This window comes from Mesoplodon bidens, assembly GCF_964165515.1.
Source record: "Mesoplodon bidens genome assembly, chromosome: 19".
NCBI classification, from domain to species: Eukaryota; Metazoa; Chordata; class Mammalia; order Artiodactyla; family Ziphiidae; genus Mesoplodon; species Mesoplodon bidens.
The window spans coordinates 48,918,520-48,939,048 of NC_138179.1; the positions used below are offsets into that span (position 1 = coordinate 48,918,520).

Below are 20,529 nucleotides of genomic sequence, written 5' to 3' on the forward strand. Positions count from 1 at the left end.
AAAAAAAAAAAAAAAAAAAGTATAAATTCATAACCAAGTCTAACCGTGTGGTAAGGAATTAAAATGTAAATAGTTGAGTATTTATATACCAATAACAAGGGCCTGCAAGAAGAAGCAGAGCTGAAACTAGAATCCCTCATGGTAGCCAGTAGTTCCACAAGAGGAAAGGTGGGCAAAGGAGGATGAGTAGAAGGGTGAAGAGGGGCTTCCCTCCCTTCTTTCCCCAGGATCATCCGTCCCTGGGAACCGGAAAACATACCATCCTCAAGGGGCATAGATCATTAAATCAAATAACAATTTATTCTGGTGCTCTCTCTCCTGGTTCATCAAGTACCAGTTATTTACAACCTGCTCGACCTCCTGCCCATAGAGGATCATCTACTTCTGGCCCCTCTCGTACGGTCATTGGGGCTGCGAGAATATTTGGATCACTGGGCCTCCCTCCACTGTGGAGCCAAGGCCTGACTTTTCTCCCAAGTTCTCAAACTCATGTACAAATGTGTACCCTGTCTTGGTAGGGGGTTGTCCACCATTTCAAGCTGGTGGCAAATTCCCCTTGGGTTGTTTTTTTTCTTTAAAAAAAAATCCCAACCCTTGGATAACTTGCAGGGAGGTGCCAGAAAGACAGGGTAAAGAAGAATGGGTGAGAGCAGCCATTGCCCAAGATGGCCCTCCTCAGGCCCTGGCCTCTCCTGACCCCACTGCGGGTCAGCTGTGTGCTGCTCGGCTCCCTCCAGCTCAGCCCGGCACCAAACCTAGCCACCTCCTGCCTCACCCAGCACAGGCCCAGGGCTGCATGATTCCAATTGATTATATAATGACAGTGCCACCTGCGGAAGGTGCAAAGGCTCTTCCACTCCTGCAAAGAAAGTCATTCATCACATTTATTGTCAGTGAGAGTTAAATACATGAATGAGTAAAAGAAATTCTGGATGAACAAGATTTGATCATCTACCAGAATGACCACAGATAGTGCTGGTGGTTTAGTAATATGAGGTGAAGAACGGTGCACGCCATGGGGTGAGAGCACACGGTCCCCCAGAGGATCAGTGGGCCTGGGAGATAGCCCAGCAGGTTCTGCCAGTTGGCTGGAGTTCCAAGCAAAGTGAACTGTCGGTCAACTCTTCTGATTTATGTTTGCTGATGCTGCATGAGAGACATCTGTTGTCTCAGTGCCTGCCCAAGTCACCTCCCAAAGTTTCTTACTGAGAATGAAAAACAAGTGTTTTTCTCTGGGCGGTGACTTCAGTGAGCCAACAAGTATTTACTATGTTTAAGGCGCATGACTAGTACTACTAACAATAGGAAGCAGCAGCAGCTAACATTTACCACTTGCTTGCTTGGTGCCAAGCCCTGGGTTAGGCATCTTATGGTCTTATTTAGCCCAGCAGTCCGTGGAAGCATATCTTGTTATCCTCGTTTGACAGATAGGAAACAGGGTTTAAAGAATGTAGGTAACCTGCTCAAGGGCCCAAGGCCCCAAGTCCAAAAGTGTGACTTAAGGTTGGAGCCCAGAACTGTTAGACTCCAACAGGGATGCAGAGAAGTATAAGCTGTATTTGCCACCACAGAGTTGATAACAATGATAATAATGAGGAGAAGGAGGCAGCTGCTGTTTATTGAGCACCTGCTATGGACCAGGTGCAGTACTAGGCACTTTGGTGACACTATTAGGTCACAAGCGCGGAAGGACCCCATGCCCGCTCAGACTCTGTAATGAGTGGGGCTCTGATTTCAATAGGAGAGGTGGTCACAAAGACAGGGAGCTGACGAGAAACCAGGGGTAGAAATCCTTGTACTGCTGGGCTTCCCAAAGTGTGGACCAGGATTCCAGGTAGCTCCAGGTTCCTATTTTGGGGTATTTCCAATATTTCAAAGTTGGTACATAAATGAGGCTTAGATAATATTTTTTGTATCATACTACCTCAGATTTGTACAAGTTTTTATTAGTCTCAAATGCTACCCTAGCATATTTCTAAATTAAAATTCCCAAGAGTAAGATTCTGCTTTGCCCAGCTTGACCTGGATTGGGCAGTGTTTTTGCCAGAGCCAGAGACTTCACCTGGCCAGCCTGTGAGTGAGCTGTCTCTCCTTGGATCAGGGACTCATTCCTGGCTGTGACCCAGAAGCAGGAGGGGTGCCCAGGGTCAGATGGTACAAAACATGGCCGCCTGGGGCTGCCTCTGTCACCATCTTATGATGGACAAACTAGCTCAGAGCCCAACTCCTTACTGAGACCTGAGAGATAGAAGAGGAGAGGGAGATACAAGGCCAACAGCTACTAAATAAAGAAAATTCTGATTCTGATGAAATCTGTCAGAGAAATGAGCCACTTTTTAAAAGATAATGAAATGAGACAATATATGATAAGGGCAAAAATGATACAGAGAAGAAAATTATAGGATTCAGAGGAGGGAAGGTTAGGAAACTAGGGAGGGTCCATGAAAAAGGTAGAACTTGATCTGGGCCTGGATTATATGCCAGACACTGTGCCTGGTGCTGGGGAAAGAGTTGGTTAGGACAAAGTCCCTGCTCTTGCGGGGCCCTAAGACTGAGAGGAGGCACAGACACCTGAAGACATATTATACATAGAAGACAGTGTGTTGACATGACAATGGCAGTGTACCAAGAAGTGGTTCAGCTCTTGGTTGGCTGGAAAGGAGTAAATGTGAGGGATGGCTTAGAGGAGGGGAAGAAGAAGAAAGCCAAACAGAAGTTTCTTGGGAGGATGAGATGAAGGAAAGTCATTCTAGATGGAGGACAGTACAGAGGCAAGAGGCATGAAACCTTGGGTGGGCTTGAAGCGTGTGCAGTCTGGTGTTCCCAAGCATGAAGCACAAGGAGAAAAGGGCAGTAGGTGAGGCTGTGCGAGCGAGCAGGGAACCAATCCCAAAGGGCCTGGTCAAGGCACATGGCCTTGACCATACAGAGCACAAACTACAATGTTTTAAACAGAGACATGACCAAGCTTGAGGTTTTTTGTTTGTTTGTTTTGCGGTACGCGGGCCTCTCACTGTTGTGGCCTCTCCCGTCACGGAGCACAGGCTCCGGACACGCAGGCTCAGCGGCCATGGCTCACGGGCCCAGCCGCTCCGTGCCATGTGGGATCTTCCCGGACCGGGACACGAACCCGTGTCCCCTGCATCGGCAGGCGGACTCTCAACCACTGCGCCACCAGGGAAGCCCAAAGCTTGAGTTTTATGAAGAGTACTTTGATGGTGGCCTAAAAGTAGAGAGGCCGAGAGGTCAACTTTGGTGTTTAGACCAAGTAGGACCTGGGAGAAAATGGGGCACCAGACCAGAGGTTTTGATGAAACTGAAGAGCATGTACGGTGGATACATATGAGTGAGAACTGAAAGAACAAGAGCTTATGTTCAGAGAATGAAAGATTGTACTTTTAAGATTTTTTATGACAAATTCCAGATGATGATAAAGTCCAAATGTAACCTGGGAATGGAGATCAGTGAGGTGTTGGGAATCCAGAAGGTGATGAGAAATAATTCGGATAGTCCTGGACACTCATTCCTTTCCCCTTTCAGTAGCTCAGCAAAAAGCTAGTTCAGCAGGTACCAGCGAGCTCAATGGAAAAAATAGGTTCCCCCTCCTACTGCGACCATTTCTGTCACCAAGCAGTTGCCACTGTTAGTAGTATAGACGTTCCCTGCCTCACCATCCCTGTAACTGTGACGCACTCCAGGCTGGCTCCTCCTCTACGGGAACTCTGGTCACGGGACACACAATCCAGCTAAGTCTGGTCTAATCCCCTTCTCTGAAAGCTTGGGGGATTGAGTGCACTCTGTTCTGCTTATAAGTTCCCCCCCGAACAATAAAACCCTCCTGTATATTTGCACAGTAGGGGGTTGAGGAATTTCGTGCCCAGGAAAATCTGTGGGTTGTTGGCATGGCAAGTATTGTGATAGAGGAAAAGACTTGGAGCCCAGGACCGAAGTCCCCGACGGTTACGAGGGCATCATTCATTAATATGCCAGTTCAATATATTGAGGGTCTCAAGTCTGTCTGGTTCAAGCCCTGAATCAGTGTATTGATTATCTGGTGGTATGTAACAGATCACACCAAAATAGTGGCTCAAAACAACAATACACATTTATTCCTCACAATTTCTGTCAAGCCTTTAGGAATATCTTGGGCAGTTGTGTCTCTGGGTCTCTCATGAGGTCCTCAAGATATCGGCCAGGGCTGCAGTCATCTGACGGCTGGACTGTGGCTGCAGGGTCCACTTTCAAGATGGTTCACTCCCTTCCCTGGCTGCCAGGGTGGTGCTGGTTGTTAGGGGGAGGCCTCATTTCCTCCCTGCATGGGCCTGTCTGTCCACCCGCTACTTGATTGAATGTCCTCACCACATGATGGCTGGCTTCCTCCAGAGGGAGCTGTCCAGGAGAGAGACAGAGGTCATTCCTCTTATGGCCTGGCCTCAGAAGGCACATAGCACCACTTCGGCCACGTAAGCATGGTTAGAGGTCAGTCACTCGTTCCAGCTCACATTCAGGAGGAGGGGATTGAGACTCCACCTTTTGAGGAAAGAAGAGTCAAAGAATTTGCGGACATATTTTTAAACTACCATAGACAAGAAAATAGAAAGCACTCTAGATAGTTCAAGCAAAAAAAAAAAAAAAAAAAAAGCCAGAAAGAAAGAAAGATTATATCCAAATAGTTGGTGCTTATCATTGAGGGGGCTAATGGCGGTGAAAGCTGGGGATGGGGGCATTGTAGCACCAGCCTTCAGGTTACTCCACCACAGCTGCTCCCCATAGACTCAAAACTGCTGCTGCTGCTCAGAAGTCAGGAAACTTTGGGAAACCACTGATGAGGTCATTGCAGCCCCAAAACCCCAAGGGTGGTGACTAGATGGGGAATGTGGAGTCTGCTGCAGAGGAGGAAAGGATGATTTCCATCTGCTTTCCACCTTCCAGATTTCACACAAGTACATTTTATTGGCAGAACCCTGCTGTCGAGGGGATCTGTGAAATATGGTTCCCAGGCTTCTAGCACCTGCAGAGAAGGGGATAGAAATGGGTGTCAAGAGCCAACCAACACTTTCCAACATGCGTCCGTATACAAGTATGGTGAGGAGGCACCACCTGTACTTGGAGAAGTCCTGGAGCCCCACTCCTTTTTTTTTTTATAGGCTTAGGGGTGTCCAAGGCTTTGTAAAAGGGGGGTGGTGTCTACATAGAATAACATGGTGAAGAGCTAGCTGAGTCAGTTATGGAAGGCGTCACTGTAGTTGGGCAGCAGGTGAGGTACTGGTTGCTGGTGACATGCAGTCAGCCCCAGAGGTGACTGGAGAAACACCTGGAGTTGATCCTTAGTTGGTCTCTGGAATGTTCTCATTGGAATGAAAGCTGGGTAGACTGCAGGCAGTGCAGCCTTGGAGAGAACATAGCTGCCATTCAAAAGGGCTGCCAGAGGAAAGGTGTCCATAGGGAAATATCATTTCTCAAAATATGGTCTGTGGACCTCGACACTCAAACATCTCTGGGATGCTTCTTTAAAAGGCTGATCTTGGGACTTCCCTGATGGTCCAGTGGTAAAGAATCTGCCTTCCAGACTTCCCTGGTGGTGCAGTAGTTAACAATCCACCTGCCAATGCAGGGGACATGGGTTCGAGCCCTGGTCCGGGAAGATGCTACCTGCCACGGAGCAACTAAGCCTGTGTGCCACAACTACTGAGCCTGTGCTCTAGAACCCGCGAGCCACAATTACTGAGCCCACGTGCCGCAACTACTGAAGCCTGCTTGCCTAGAGCCCGTGCTCCGCAACAAGAGAAGCCACCGCAATGAGAAGCCCGTGCACCGCAACAAAGAGTAGCTCCCGCTCACTGCAACTAGAGAAAGCCCGCGCGCAGCAAAGAAGACCCAGCGCAGCCAAAAATAAATTTAAAAAGAATAATAATAAAAATATAAATAAAGAAAGAATCTGCCTTCCAATGCAGGGGATGTGGGTTCAATCCTTGGTCGGGGAACTAGGATCCCACATGCCACAGGGCAACTAAGCCCACATGTCACAACTACTGAGTTCACACGCCTCAACGAGAGAGCCCACGCGTCACAAACTACAGAGCCCATGCGTTCTGGAACCTGTGCCACAACTAGAGAGAGAGAACCCGCTTGCCACAACTAGAGAGAAGCCCGAGCCCCACAACGAAGATCCTGCACGCTGCAACAAAATGATCCCACATGCTGCAACTAAGACCTGATGCAGCCAAAAAGTAAATAATAAATAAAAATTTAAAAATAAAAGACTGATCCTAAATAAGTAAATAAAAATAACAGTCTAGTCCTGGACACACACACGCCCCCCCCTTATCAAAAATAAACAAAGCCACATGCTACTTAAAGTGGTAAAATCAGAGTTCAATCAATAATGTACAATTGCAGTGGTAGAGGGAAAGAGACCATCATGAACTGAACTCAACTGCGACTGGTACAGGGGTTTTAAAGGGAGGATAAGGGGATGAGGAGGGGGGAGGGTCTTTCTAGTCAGAGAAGTGAGAAGGGGAAGGGGGGGTGGTCATGTGAAACCCATCTGTGCTGGCTCACTGACGCTTCTCAAAGTTAGGCTCCTACCCTGTCCCAGGAGCTGGGAGACAAGGGCCCTATCTTTAGGTGTTGGCTAGAACAAACAGCAAATCCTTTAGGCAGCCTTGAGCTTTTTTCAGGCAGCCACTTTCAGGAGGGCTAGGGTCATCCTAGAGATGTGGTCTGAGCTGTTAGAAACTATGTTAGTGTTTGTTGAAGTGTTTATAGGTCAAGGTCGGATCTAGAGGAAGGCTCAGAGGAGTCCGGCTAGAGTTTGGTCCAGGAGAGAGTCTGTCACCCTCCAAACCCACGTGCCCACCCGTCCTGAGTCAACCTCAGAAGCAGAGGGACCCACTTTAACAAGCCTTGTTATGCTCACTGAACTGCTGAGGTGTGGAAGGAAAGGGGGCAGGGAAGTAGGGGCTGCCGAGGTTCTCTGGCTTCTTCGGGGTTGGAGGTGAGCCTGGATTTGAGGGTGGGAGAGGCCAGGTGCGAGGATGACTGGGAGGCAGACTGGACTCTTATCTTGGACACTGGACGGCTCCCCCCACCCCCCATGGAGGTCAGGGCCTCTCACTCCTGGGGAGCACCAGGCCTCGGCCAGTTCTGGCCCCTGAGGTCCTGGTGAGAGTGAGATGCTGTTGACGCCTGGAGGATGGCAGTGGAGCACCAGTTTGGGGACGTGGGGGGAGCACGCCCATTCAAGAAGAGGACAGGTCCCGAGGCCTGAAAGAGAAGCGGAATCATGGTTCAAGGTGAGGCCTTAGGTGCTGGACGGTGATGTTGGAAAGAGGGTTTGGCTCCACACTGTGGAATATTTCGGTAAGACTTCGATCTGTGAACAATATGAAGGCTTCGGGTGGAAGAGGGTCACACGGAGAATGGTGGAGCCGAGCCACCAAACTAACCCTGGACTACTTAACCAGATTCTTACACGAGAGATCAATAAATGTCTGTCTTATTTAACCCACTGTTGTTTAGGATCTCTATTGCTGAACTTATAACCTAATAAAAGAGTGGGTACATGTATTGGTTAGTTATTGCCACAATAATGCTATGTAATAAACCCACCCAGAAATTCAGTGGGTTGGAATAACGATTTCCATCAGTCTGCCGTTTGGCTGGTACAGCTATGGTTTAAGGCTCTGCTGGCTGGGTCTGCTGTGCTTCTCATTGCTGGTCTGTGGATCAGCCAAGGTAGCTCTTTTCCATGTGTGTTCATCCTGGGGCCCAGGCTGAAGAGGCAGCAGCTACCCAAGAGAAGCATACGGGGCCGAGCATCATCAGGCTCCCTCCAGCCGGGCACGGACCTGGCACACTCTCATTGCTGCCCATTCCGTGGGCCAAAGCAAGTCACATGGCCAAGACCCAAGCCAGGGGACTGGACAGTACACTCTGCCCACAGTGAGACATGGCAAAGAGTATGGATGCAGGCAGGGATGAGGAATCGGGACTCATAGTTCTATCTGTCCCAGGATGTGGCTGAGTCTTGGTTTGGGTTGTGTGCAGATGATTGTGATTTTATTCTGCATCAATAAACAGCAGCCATAGGACCTGTTGGTAAGGATATTCCTGGTTCTGTAACAGAAGTAAGTGGAAGGAAGAATGCACACCTTCCACTCTTTCAGGTGTCACCTCTAAATGGAACGTTGTGATAGACAGTGTCCATCGGTGTGCAGACCCGAACACTGTTCTCTATTAGGTCAGGAACGCTGACAAGGCAAGAATCGTATCTCCTTCCTCTCCCCAATGTCTAGTAGCAGGCCCTGCCCCCAGTGATGACTCAGGAATATTCTTCAGTGAATTTTAGACCATTTCTTCATTCTCCCCGTATGATTCCTTGTGAAATATAGACCGACCTCCTAGAGGTCAGCACAAGATGCTATGTATTGGCCCCATAAGCTGCAAAGGGACTATGCCATTTGGAGCTGAGTTTTTTACCCACATCAGCCTCACATAGGGACCTCACAGAAGAAAAGGTTTGTACAGGGTAAACATCAAAACAGGTTAGTGAACTGTCTTTCTCTAGACTCCATTTGACACTGGAAAGAGACTCATTGCCTGAAATATCCTAAGAGGAAGGCTGTTTAAAAGCACAATCCTAGGGAGTTCCCTGGCAGTCCAGTTGTTAGGACTAGGCGCTTTCACTACCTAGGGCCCAGGTTCGATCCCTGGTCGGAGAACTAAGATCCCACGATCTGTGTGGTGTGACCAAAAATAAAAATAAAAAATAATTTTAAGAAAAAGCACAATCCTAGTTAGGGATCCACGTGGACTTAAAAACAACTTTAAGAACAGTGAGATTCATCATCAGAGCCCGCATGGCTCCACAAAGCCCCTTGGCCCCTCTCATCATGTCTTTGTCCCTGTCACCGGGGCAGAAGCAAAACTGGCCCCAGATGCTCTCCATTCATTGTTGCCTTGCCCTGCAGACTTTTCACCCTAAAGGAGAACCACTTAAAGGGAGCCATGATTAACCCTAAAGAATGCCACCGTCACCACTGAATTCCAGGCACAGGGCATGAGGGTGGAAAGCGTATTTTAGGGCAGTGACTCATGGTAAGTCGTAGCTTCCAGTCCCTAAAACGGACTATTCAATGTCAATCTACTCAGGCCCAGGCCGGTAAAAGTGGAGGGGTGGGGAACACAGCATTCTTGAGAGATGTGTTGGTTATGATGCATGTAAAAGATTTTAGAGCTTTTTATTAAAAGTGATGACTTCTCTAGGCTGGGTAAGGGATTGCCTTACTGGATTACGAGAGCAGGTTTTAAAAATAAGCCAGACTGGGCTTCCCTGGTGGCGCAGTGGTTGAGAGTCCGCCTGCCGATGCAGGGGGCGCGGGTTCGTGCCCCGGTCCGGGAGGATCCCACGTGCTGCGAAGCGGCTGGGCCCGTGAGCCATGGCCGCTGGGCCTGCGCGTCCGGAGCCTGTGCTCCACAACAGGAGAGGCCACAGCAGTGAGAGGCCCGTGTACTGCATGCATGCATGCATGCATGCATAAATAAATAAATAAATAAATAACAGACAGACAGATAGATAGATAAGGCGGACTATCTATCTCCAAGATGTACATGTTGTTAAGTGAACAAAGCAAGATGCTACTATAGGGCTTCCCTGGTGGCACAGTGGTTGAGAGACCACCTGCCGATGCAGGGGACACGGGTTCGTGCCCCGGTCCGCGAAGATCCCACATGCCGCGGAACGGCTGGGCCCACGTCCGGAGCCTGTACTCCGCAACAGGAGAGACCACAACAGTGAAAGGCCCGCGTACCACAAAAAAAAAAAAAAAAAATCTACGCTTTTTTTCCTGAGAGCAGGAGGGAAGCTCTAAGTTGGGCCTCGGCTCTGCCCACCGGGCTACGCTGATGCCCTGGGGGAGGCAAAAACGGGGTAGGCGTTGGTCCCATTTTACAAGTGGGCAACCTTCGCTGAAGGAGGCCATGTGTCGGCCCCAATTCTACGCAGATAGTGCTGCGGCCAGATAAGGTCAGGAACCCAGAAGCCAGAATCTCGTCTGACGCAGACCCTGCGAGAGGAAGGCAGTGAGGACGCACTCCGCCCGGAGTCTGTGGCGTTGCCTCTCTGCGCCCAACACAAATGCGGGGATCGCGAGCCTCCCAGATCATGTCTCTGCTCCGGGCCTGGGAACCCTGGGGCGTCCGAGAGCGCTGGCCCCGCCCCGCGGTTCCTCCGCGCCCCGCGATTGGCTCCGCGGGCCAGGGCGGGGCCGGACGCCCAGTCGACGTGATGGATGGCGTCAGGCGCCGCGGGAACCGCTTCCTGTTGTCAGTGGTCCGAAGGCCGCAGCGTCCGGTCGGAGGCTTAGGGGCGGCAGCGGCCGGGAGTGCCCCCGCCCCCCTCCCCACTCCGTTTGGTGAGTTAGGGGTCGCGGGCGAGGCGGGCAGCAGAGGGGCGGCGAGGCCGGGACGGGAACAGGCGAACAGGGAACAGCAGCCCTCTCCGTGATCCCAAACCCCTGGTTACCTTGAGACTGTCCTGCTTCAGAGTCCTCACCCTTCCCAGCCCAAGCCCCGCGCCCCACTCCAACTAGCCTTCGGCCCGCACTGCCGCTGCTGGCCTCTCCCCTCTATTTGCCACTCGTGACCTGACCCCAGCCCTTACCCCCACCCTCTCACCGCCAGTCTTGCGTAAATGCAGGCTCACCCTTGACCTCCCTGTAGCCCACTTCCCACCCCGACCTTGGCCACATCCCTCCGCCTCCCTCTAACACAGCTCGTCTTCACCTCTCAACCCCTTTGGCCGTGCTAGTGCTGCACACAGGCCTCCTCGAGACCCACCATTCTGGATTGCAGCTTTCTTATCCGAATCTCCCACACCCCCCTGGTCAGCTCCCCAAGGTCAGCCCCTCCTGAACACCCCACCTCTGTCCCACTCTCATTTAAGACCCACCACTAAAGTAGATGCCCTGTTGAGCACACCCTTTTCTTTTTGATAACTCTGATCTCAGCCCTATCCCAAGTCTTACATGTATCTTGTCCTCACAGACTCAACCCCTAACTTCCTAGCCCACCATATACTTCCTTTCCATCTCCAACCATCAGAGGACACCTCCAACCCTAAGTCTTTGCTAAACCGCCCCCAACTCCTGGTGCCCCAGTTACTACCACCCTCAGCCAATCTTGTTAAAAATGAGACCTCCTGCCCTTTCTCCTCTGCTGTCCCCACCTCAACTCTACACCCATTTTTCCCTTGACCCCGTCCCCATTCAATCTGAGAATTTAGTGCAGAGTCCCCTGCCAACCCCACCGGCTGCCCCTCAACAGCCAAATTTAGGTGCTTGCTAGGAGCCCAGCAGTTAGAGACTGAGCAGCTTGATGGGTGCATGCAGGGCCTCAGGTGGTAAAAAAGTGTGGAGAAGTAGAGGTCCGCCCTCGGGTCAGGGTCAGGGATTTTTTTTTCCCGGGTGTCTTGTCCCCTGTACCTGCTCCCAGGGATTATGGGTCTAGCATTCATATTAAATGACTTGTGCTACTGCTGGAACGTTGGGTATCGCCCACATACCTGGAAGGTGAGCAATGGCCACTCAGCTCACTCATAGCCTGGGCCAGTGGAAGCCATCACTTCCTTTTGGCTGGTTTTCTGGCCCAGGAGAAACTCAGGGAGTACCACCGTGTGACTGGTCACAGAACCACGTCCATGTGTGCTGTCCGGGCACTTGTAAAGGGCCCTCCTCACCCAGTGTCCCTCCCGGCTGGAGCTGGCAGCAGACCCGTCCCAACGCTTAACACAGGGGACACAGTGGACGCCAGGGATGATGTTCCGTGTTGTGGAGAGTGTAGGCGAGAGGGTTCCCAGGAGGCTAAGGCGAGTACAGGGTTTGTTGAACCACTTCCTTTTTTGCAGGTGCTGAATCTTTGAGTTTTGGCCATTTGGTTACCCATGAACATGGGGAGTTGAGATATCTGAGCAGCTGAGGCAGAGGGACATTCCTGAGGCACCCGGGCCCCAAGCTCAGCATTGATCATCTCCTGGGCTTTTAGGGCACACATTCTCTCCAAATTCTAGTGACCTGGCTTCAGAGGGTTGGCCGTTTGGCAGCAAATTTTTTTTTTATTTGCGGTACGCGGGCCTCTCACTGTTGTGGCCTCTCCCGTTGCGGAGCACAGGCTCCGGACGCGCAGGCCCAGCGGCCATGGCTCATGGGCCCAGCCGCTCCGCGGCATGTGGGATCCTCCCGGACCGGGGCATGAACCCGTGTCCCCTGCGTCAGCAGGCGGACTCTCAACCACTGCGCCACCGGGGAGGCCCTGGCAGCAATTTTAAAGGGCCCCAAACAAGACCCGTTGTCTTTGCTTGCCTTTTATAGTCTTGTTCCTTTGAAAGTTGAAGCTCTCCCTTCAGTATCCCCCGCCAAGGTGCAATATATCAGAGTGGTCTCAGCCTGCTGGCAGGGTGATTTAATGAAAAGAGTTCCATCGTGGCTGAGAATTGTATACCTCAGCTTTCCTCGGTCTGTGAAATGGAGATAACCTGCCCCTGAGCCTTATTTTTGTTTTATTCTTCTGTTCATTCAGCGGGTAGTTCTTGAGCACCACTGCGTGCTCTGTGTTGTTCTAGGCACTAGAAATGTAATGGTGAATGAGTTGAGCAAAGTTCCTGTTTTTAGTCATTCAAAGTTTGGTCCTTGCCGGAATCCTAAGGATGGGACAAAAATATGGGGGAGATGGGTGTTATTTTTGTTTTTAATTTTGTTTTTCTGCGGTACGCGGGCCTCTCACTGTTGCAGCCCCTCCTGCTGCGGAGCACAGGCTCCGGATGCGCAGGCTCAGCGGCCATGGCTCACGGGCCCAGCCGCTCTGCGGCATGTCGGATCCTCCCGGACCGGGGCACGAACCCGTGTCCCCTGCATCGGCAGGCGGACTCTCAACCACTGCGCCACCAGGGAAGCCCGAGATGGGTGTTATTGAATGGAAGCAAGGAGGGGGGAAAGAAAGATACCCCATGTTCACTGATTCACATTTCTGGGCTCACTCACTAGCCTTTGGTTTGGGAATCACAGGCTAGACGTTTCTTGCCCTCCACCTGGTATCCAATTGCTTCAAAGATGCAGTTCCCCCAGCACACTCTCTCCATCCCCCGCCCTCCAGGACACTTGTCCAGAAATCCAGCTTTCTTCAGGTGGGAGGAGGTGCAGTTTACTTAGCATGTCTGAAAGATCAGCTGCCTTTCTGAATCAGAAGGTAACTTTGTCATTCTTTTCCAACTGATAACTTTGTCATTCTTTTCCAACTGAAAACCATGACTCATCAACTGGTACAGCAGCTGGATGGCTTAACCGTCAGGCTGTTTGTTCTGACAGCCCGGTACAGGATTGGATTCAGGCTGTAGAGAGGAGGCTGTTGGGAATGGCTGAGAAGTCTCTAAGGAGAAGAGGTTGCTGTTTACCTATGGATGGAGTGTTTCAGAAGCGGGGAAGCCAAGCCATCCATTTCTTCTTTTAATGTAAGTCTCATATAAGCCATTCTTTTCTTTTCTTTCTTCCTTGGTCTCTGGAAGAAGTGAAATTGGACGTTTATAGAAGCCCAGGCAGTATAATAAAGAAAAGCAACCAGAACAATTCCTTCCTGTGTGTTGGAACATGTAAGAAAGGACAGCTGGGAAACCTGTGTACCATGGAAAGGACCTAGCCTCAGCTGGTTGGGACTACAGACCTGATGGGTAAGATTGTTTCTTGTTGATTTTAGCCTTATTTGATAAAAATGGAGTTTTCTGAGTACTAAGTTAATTATTACTGAGTCTATAAGTAATCAGTTTGCCTGAAACTCTTGGAACCAGAGACCTGAGACAGTTTGATCTGGTGAAGTCTGACACAAGACTTAGAATGAGGAAACCAGACAGTTTTGTCCCTTACCTGGGGCTCTTTTCTACTGAGCCTTAGTCTTCTCCTCTGTAAAACGGGGATAATCATCCTTCTCTCACAGGATTATTTTTTGTTTTTTTAAATTAAACTTTATTTATTTTTGGCTGCGTTGGGTCTTCACTGCTGTGCGCGGGCTTTCTTTAGTTGCAGAGAGCAGGGGCTACTCTTTGTTGTGGTGCATGGGCTTCTCATTGTGGTGGCTTCTCTTGTTGCAGACCATGGGCTCTAGGCGCATGGGCTTCAGTAGTTGTGGCACGCGGGCTCAGTAGTTGTGGCTCTCAGGCTCCAGAGTGCAGGCTCAGTAGTTGTGGCACACGAGCTTAGTTGCTCCGTGGCATGTGGGATATTCCCGGACCAGGGCTCTAACCCGTGTCCCCTGCATTGGCAGGTGGATTCTTAACCACTGCGCCACCAGGGAAGTCCCCAGGATTGTTTTAAGAATTAAATGAGATTAGAGAAGCTAGGAGAGCCATGTCAGGATGGATCAATACTTAGGGGGAGAGGTAGACTTCTCGTGGTTAGGAGTTGCCTAGAAGGCAGACAGAAGTCACCTTTTCTGCTAAACTCCACCAGTAATGTTTGAAGAGCCCTTTGGTAATGTTGCCCGCGTTCTCTCCTTAACTCTTTTTAGCCTAGGTCTCCTTGCAGCCACGCCTCTCTTTGCTTTGGTTTTTGGTGTCAATGAAGACTGTTCTGAGGACAGGAAGTGAAACCAGTCCCATAGGAAGGTGCACTGGGGGTCTGGAGAATGACGGAGTGCTGACCCAGCAGTCAGGAGACCCAAAGCCCCCTTAGGGTTCCGTCAGCAAGTTCTCGTGTCTCCTGCCCCCCTGACGCATGATGGAGCAGACCCACATAGGTGGGGTGCTTTGGCTTCTTGCAGAGAAAGTTGCGCCCTGAATTGTGGCCCGAACCCCAAAGCCTCAGTCCTATTTTGTGAATTGTCAAGTGGCCATTCTCCTTCTGGACTCCCCTGCACTGTTGTCAGTCATTTTGTGGCTTTTCCGACTCTTGGTTTTACGGGGCGATTACGTGTCTCCGCCTGCTCTGACCTCTCAGCATCAGTTTGCTGTGGGTTTTTAGCAGACCCTCACTGGGGTGGAGCACCCACTTACTAACAGGCCTCCCTCCTTCCCATGAATATTATTTTTGGTTAACTAGTTAATGAGGCCTTAATGGATCCAGGCTGTTATTCAGGTTGTTGAGGCCTAAGCCCTTCCGGGCCTGGCCTGTGGCTGAGGGAAAGGCAGTTTTGCAGCTTGAGGCTCTGTCTAGAAGGGCAGGCCTTTGGCTGCTGGAACTGCTGAAGGGGATTGGAACCCAGGGTCTTGGAGCCAGAGAACCTGGATTTGGCCTCCTGGGCTGCCCCAGGGTGGCCTGGAAGGAACATTGTCCAGAGGGACTGTCTGCAGCACATGTCCCCTTGTCTGGGGCGCTGGTAGCTGGAGTGTGGAGGAGGGCCCTGAAGAATCCCTGGTAGGTGGGAGGGGGATGAGGTGAGGGTGAGGTAAGTCAGACAAGGCCTGAGGCCGGGGGCCCGTGTTCTGGGGTCTCTCACACCCCGACCAGAGTTGGCTCTGCGGGGGCCGCCCGCCACACACCTCCCTCCCTCTGCGTGTCCTTACTTGGAGAGGTTGGCTCTGGGTCCTGTTCACCCACTGCCCACTCCAGAAGCCAGGGATTGAATCAGAGCAGCTCCTGCCATTTAGGGCCACTCTGCCTCTCTCATCTCCAAGCGTCACGCTCATGTCCTCCTGTAAACCTTTCCTGCCAGACTGACCTCAGTGTTCCACTGTGGCCTCTCACCTGGGCCCCCCGGCTGAAGAGCCCTCCTCCCAGGCCTCGCCTGCCCCCTTGCCCGTCGCCCCCTTAGCCCTAGCCCACACCCACCTCTTCCAGAACGGAAGTGGTCGCACTCCTGGAGTCTGGGGATTTCTCTTGAGCCCGGGTTGCTGTTGTCCTTGCGGCTGCTTGTAGAGTTGGCCACTTAACCAGCCCTGGGATCTTGGGAATTTCCTTGACCTGGGTCAGCTTCTACTTCTGATCTATCAGACTGAGATGATAAGACACTCCTAGGATGGTTATCAGGAATGAATGGGGTAATACATGTAAAGGGCACAAAACCCATTTAACAGGTCTTGGTTTTACTAACTTCTTTGGGCCATGGGTACTTGAGAGCAGAGAGCAGTAACCTGATTTTCTCTCTCTTTATTATTTTTTGTTGGTGGTGGTGTCCCCTCATGCTTAGCTGTGTGGCCACTAGAGATTTGTTTAGATGTGAGTGTGCCTGTCCAGTCCTGCTCTGTGCAAGTTCCCGGGGTGGGGCAGGCCAGGCAGCAGCCCCTTCAGGCTCAGGCCACAGTCCTCACCCCCACCCCACCCTTAGCCTCAGCCACCCCAGGAGAGAGCCAGCTGCCCCGAGAGATTTCTCTGTGTACTGACTTCAGCTGCTGGCACACGCTTAATTAGGTAGTGGCATTCTTTGCCTGTAGATTTGGGCGGCCGCATCCACTGGGGTTAGAGATACCATTTATCCTTGGTAAATCTCAGGCCCTGAGCTCAGCGTTTTCCATACTCATAGTTTCCACTTAAGAGGTCTGATACATGCCCCAGTGTGCCTAGCTGGTTAGTGGCAAATTGAGATCAGAACCCGTGTTGTTCCCCTTTAGACATGTCCCTGTGCTGCTCAAGCTAGACCTTTGCAGCCCAAAGGAGAAGCAGCTGTGTGGCGAGAGAGCCCTTCCTTTTGAAGGCGTTTTCAGTTGTACTTTTCCCCACTGAGCTGGCCAACCCCGGGATGGGACGGGAGTCGGGACAGTTGCAGAGCCCAGGCCCTGAATGTGAATTGTGAGCCCCTGCTTCCCAGCCCCTGTGGGTTCTTGGCACCTTCAGCTTCAGCATTCCCCCTTGCAGCCTCAGCTCTGTATCTAAATTAGCCTTTTTTTAAAAAAATAAATTTATTTATTTATTTTTGTCTGTGTTTGGTCTTCATTGCTGCACACAGGCTTTCTCTATTTGCAGCGGGCAGGGGCTACTCTTCGTTGCAGTGTGCGGGCTTCTCATTGCTGTGGCTTCTCTTGTTGCAGAGCACGGGTTCTAGGCGCGCGGGCTTCAGTAGTTGTGGCTCGCGGGCTCTAGAGCGCAGGCTCAGTAGTTGTGGCGCACGGGCTTAGTTGCTCCGCGGCATGTGGCATCTTCCCAGACCAGGGCTCAAATCCGTGTCCCCTGCATTGGCAGGTGGATTCTTAACCACTGCGCCACCAGGGAGGTCCCTAAATTAGCCTTTTATTCCCTGCTTTTTTGTGCCAGCATTTGGAGTGGAGTCAAAAGCCCTTTCTACCCACCCTTTGGGATAGACCTGCCCATGGCACACCCCACGAGATCTTTTTTCCTTCCCTGTTTCCATCCTTAAAGTCCACTCTCAGTTTTCACTTTTGTATTGAGAATCCTTGCAGTTGCAGGTTGAGTAAGATGGGGGTGGGGCATGGGGAGGAGATTGTCTGGGCACAGTGATTGTTCATCCGGCCGTGTCTGTCCCTGCAGGTGTCATGTGATTCTTCTGGGGAGCTGCTCCTTGAGTGGAAATGCTCTCAGCGGTGGAGAATGGACTGGACCCCCGGGCTGCCATCCCGGTAGGCAACAAGGGAGAATCAAGTGTCGGGGGAGGGGTGCCTGGGACAGCCATTTCATTGTTTTTTCTCACTTTGAAATGCATTCGCACTGTTCAGAGAGAGAGGTCTGGAGTTGAGAAAAAGTTATAGCAGAAGCAGGCTCCGAGGAGATCCTGCCCTTTCTAGATCATCTTATTGGTGATAAAATGGAGATTTACAAAAAACAATGGAGATTGCATGTAGGTTACCTGAGGACCAAGGATTTTTCCAAAGAAGGTATACAAATGACCAATAAGTACATAAAAAGATGCTCAACATCATTAGACATTAGACAAAGGCAAATCAAAACCGTAATGAGGAAAACAGAAGTAGAGTCACCACGGTAGAAAACAAACTCATGGTTACCGGGGACAAGGTGTGGGAGGGATAAATTGGGAGATTGGGACTGACGTATACACACGACTATATATAAAATAGATAACCAATAAGAACCTGCTGTATAGCACAGGGAGCTCTACTCAGTACTCTGTAATGGCCTATATAGGAAAAGAATCTAAAAAAAAAAAAAGCTATATATATGTCTATGTATAACTGATTCACTTTGTTGTACACCTGAAACTAACACAACATTGTACATCAATTATACTCCAACACAAATTTTTTTTAAAAGTAAAATAAAATAGTAAGAAAAAAAATCGTAATGAGGGACTTACCCAGTGGTCCAGTGGTTAAGACTCCGTGCTTCCTCCCCGTGCAGGGAGGTATGGGTTCAGTCCCTGGTTGGGGAACTAAGATCCCACATGCCGTGCAGCATGGCCAGAAAAAAAAAAAAAAAAACATAATGAGATACTTCTTCATATCCACTAGGATGACTGTAATCGAAGTGGCAGACAATAATAAGTATTGGTGGGGTTGTGGAGAAGTTGGAACTCTCGTACCTTCCTGGTGGGAGTGTAAAATGATACAGCCATTGTGGAAAACAGTTTGATAGTTCCTCAAAAAGTGAAACATAGAGTTGCATGTGACTCAGCCATTCCACTCCTAGGTATACACCCAAGAGAATTGAAAAACATATTTACACAAAAAGCTATGAACATGAATGTTCATAGCAGCGTTGTAGCCAAAAAGTGGAAACAACCCAAATATCTATTAATCGATGAATGGATAAATAAAATGTGATATATCCATGCAATGGAATATTATTTGGCAATAAAAAGGAATGCAGGACTGGTATATGCTACAACACAGACAAACTTGAAAACGCACTAAGTGAAGTCAGATGCAAAAGGCTGCGTATCATATGATTCCATTTATAAGAAATGTCCAGAATAGGCAGGTCCATAGAGACAGAAAGTAGATCAGTGGTTGCCAGGGGTTGGAGGAGAGGGGAATAGTGAGTGACTGCTAATAGGTGCAGGGTTTCTTTTGGGGGTCATAAAAATGTTCTAAAATTAGACAGCGGAAATGGTTGCACAATTCTGTGAATGTACTAAAAACCACTGAGCTGTGTATTTTAATGAGTGAATTTTATGATATGTAAATTATGTCTCATTAAAGCTGTTCTAAAAAAGGAACATTTAACTTTTCAAAGAACATTAACATTAATTGTGTTGGCTAAAATAAAAATGAAACAGTGAAATATTTGTCCATAATCCTATCACCTAATAATTCAAACCAGTTTTTCTGCAGTCCCTTCCAGTCCTTTTCCAAACCCTCAGGTAATTTTGACATATGTACTTATGTTATGATAGAACGATCTTAACTCTGTATTTTCAAAGGACTTTATGTATATTCTATAATTTATTCATTTAGCAAACATTTACTGAGTACATGTGCCAGGAACCAGGCCCATTGTTGAGGGCACAAGGATGAATAAAAAACTAGTCCTACCTTCAAAGAGTAATACCCCCAGCTGTAAATCACCAAGTATTATTTCCATTTAACAGATGGGAAAGTTGAGGCTCAGAGAGGTTAAGTGAAATATCTGAGGCGACCCAACTGGTGACTGACAGAGCTGAGACTAAACCCAGGCTCTGACTGCCAGGTCTCGGATCTTTCTTCATGTAAACCGTGCTCCTGTTTCTGGGTATTTTTATTGTACTAAAGCGGCACCTTTTGCCTCTTAACTTGTTGACTCTCAGTGGAATGTTGGTCATGTGATTAAGGTGGAAGGCCTCACCCCTGCCCTAGATGGATTACCCAAGCTCCCATAGCTGTAACTCTGATGGAGCCAGTATTTAAGCGCAAGGTTTATATGGCTATCAGCTCACTGAAGTTTGGTTTAAAAAACAAGCAGGGATTTCCCTGGCAGTCCAGTGGTTAGGACCCAGCGCTGTCACTGCCGTGGGCCGGGTTCAGTCCCTGGTCGGGGAACTAAGATCCCGCAAGCCTCTCCGTGCAGCCAATAAATAAGTAAATAAAAAATAGGAAACAAAGAAATTTAAAAAACACACGTATCTTTGCAAAACCTAAGAACACATCTTGGGGCGATTTTCCTTTTCTTCTCTCTGCTTTCTCTTTTATTTTCTGCCGTTAGCCTGTACTCATTTTGCTACGCAGATATGTAGATTTGTGCATGCGTGTGGACCCGTGTGTTTGGCCACAGGAAGAGTCACATTGCAGGGGTCGCCACAGGAGCCTCTAAAGGCCTGTGCTATGTCTGGCGCCACCCAGGTCATCAAGAAGAAGCTGGTGGGCTCCGTGAAGGCACTGCAGAAGCAGTACGTGTCCTTGGACACAGCGGTCACCAGCGAAGACGGAGATGCCAATAGTATGTGCAGCGCCCTGGAAGCCGTCTTCATCCACGGCCTGCACACCAAGCACGTCCGAGCCGAGGCCGGAGGGAAAAGAAAGAAAAGTGCCCACCAGAATCCTCTGCCTCAGCCCGTCTTCTGGCCCCTCCTGAAAGCTGTCACCCACAAGTGAGAGCTGCTGGGGGCAGCGGGGCGGGGGGTGGAGGCGGTTCATGTCGGGGGAGCTTCGGAGTCTGGGACGCT

The 20,529-nt window shown here is 50.0% G+C and overlaps 1 protein-coding gene across 1 annotated transcript in view; it reads left to right on the forward strand.

Annotated features, from left to right (window-relative positions):
- The first annotated feature begins 13,202 nt into the window (after positions 1–13,202).
- Positions 13,203–20,529, forward strand: part of PLEKHM1 (pleckstrin homology and RUN domain containing M1) — a 47,216-nt gene continuing 39,889 nt past the window's right edge. Inside the window, exons 1-4 of the mRNA XM_081218271.1 lie at positions 13,203–13,242; positions 13,559–13,720; positions 17,466–17,554; positions 20,207–20,454. Coding sequence (XP_081074397.1) covers positions 17,507–17,554; positions 20,207–20,454 — 296 coding nt within the window. The 5' untranslated portion in view covers positions 13,203–13,242; positions 13,559–13,720; positions 17,466–17,506. The remainder of the gene's footprint in view (positions 13,243–13,558; positions 13,721–17,465; positions 17,555–20,206; positions 20,455–20,529) is intronic.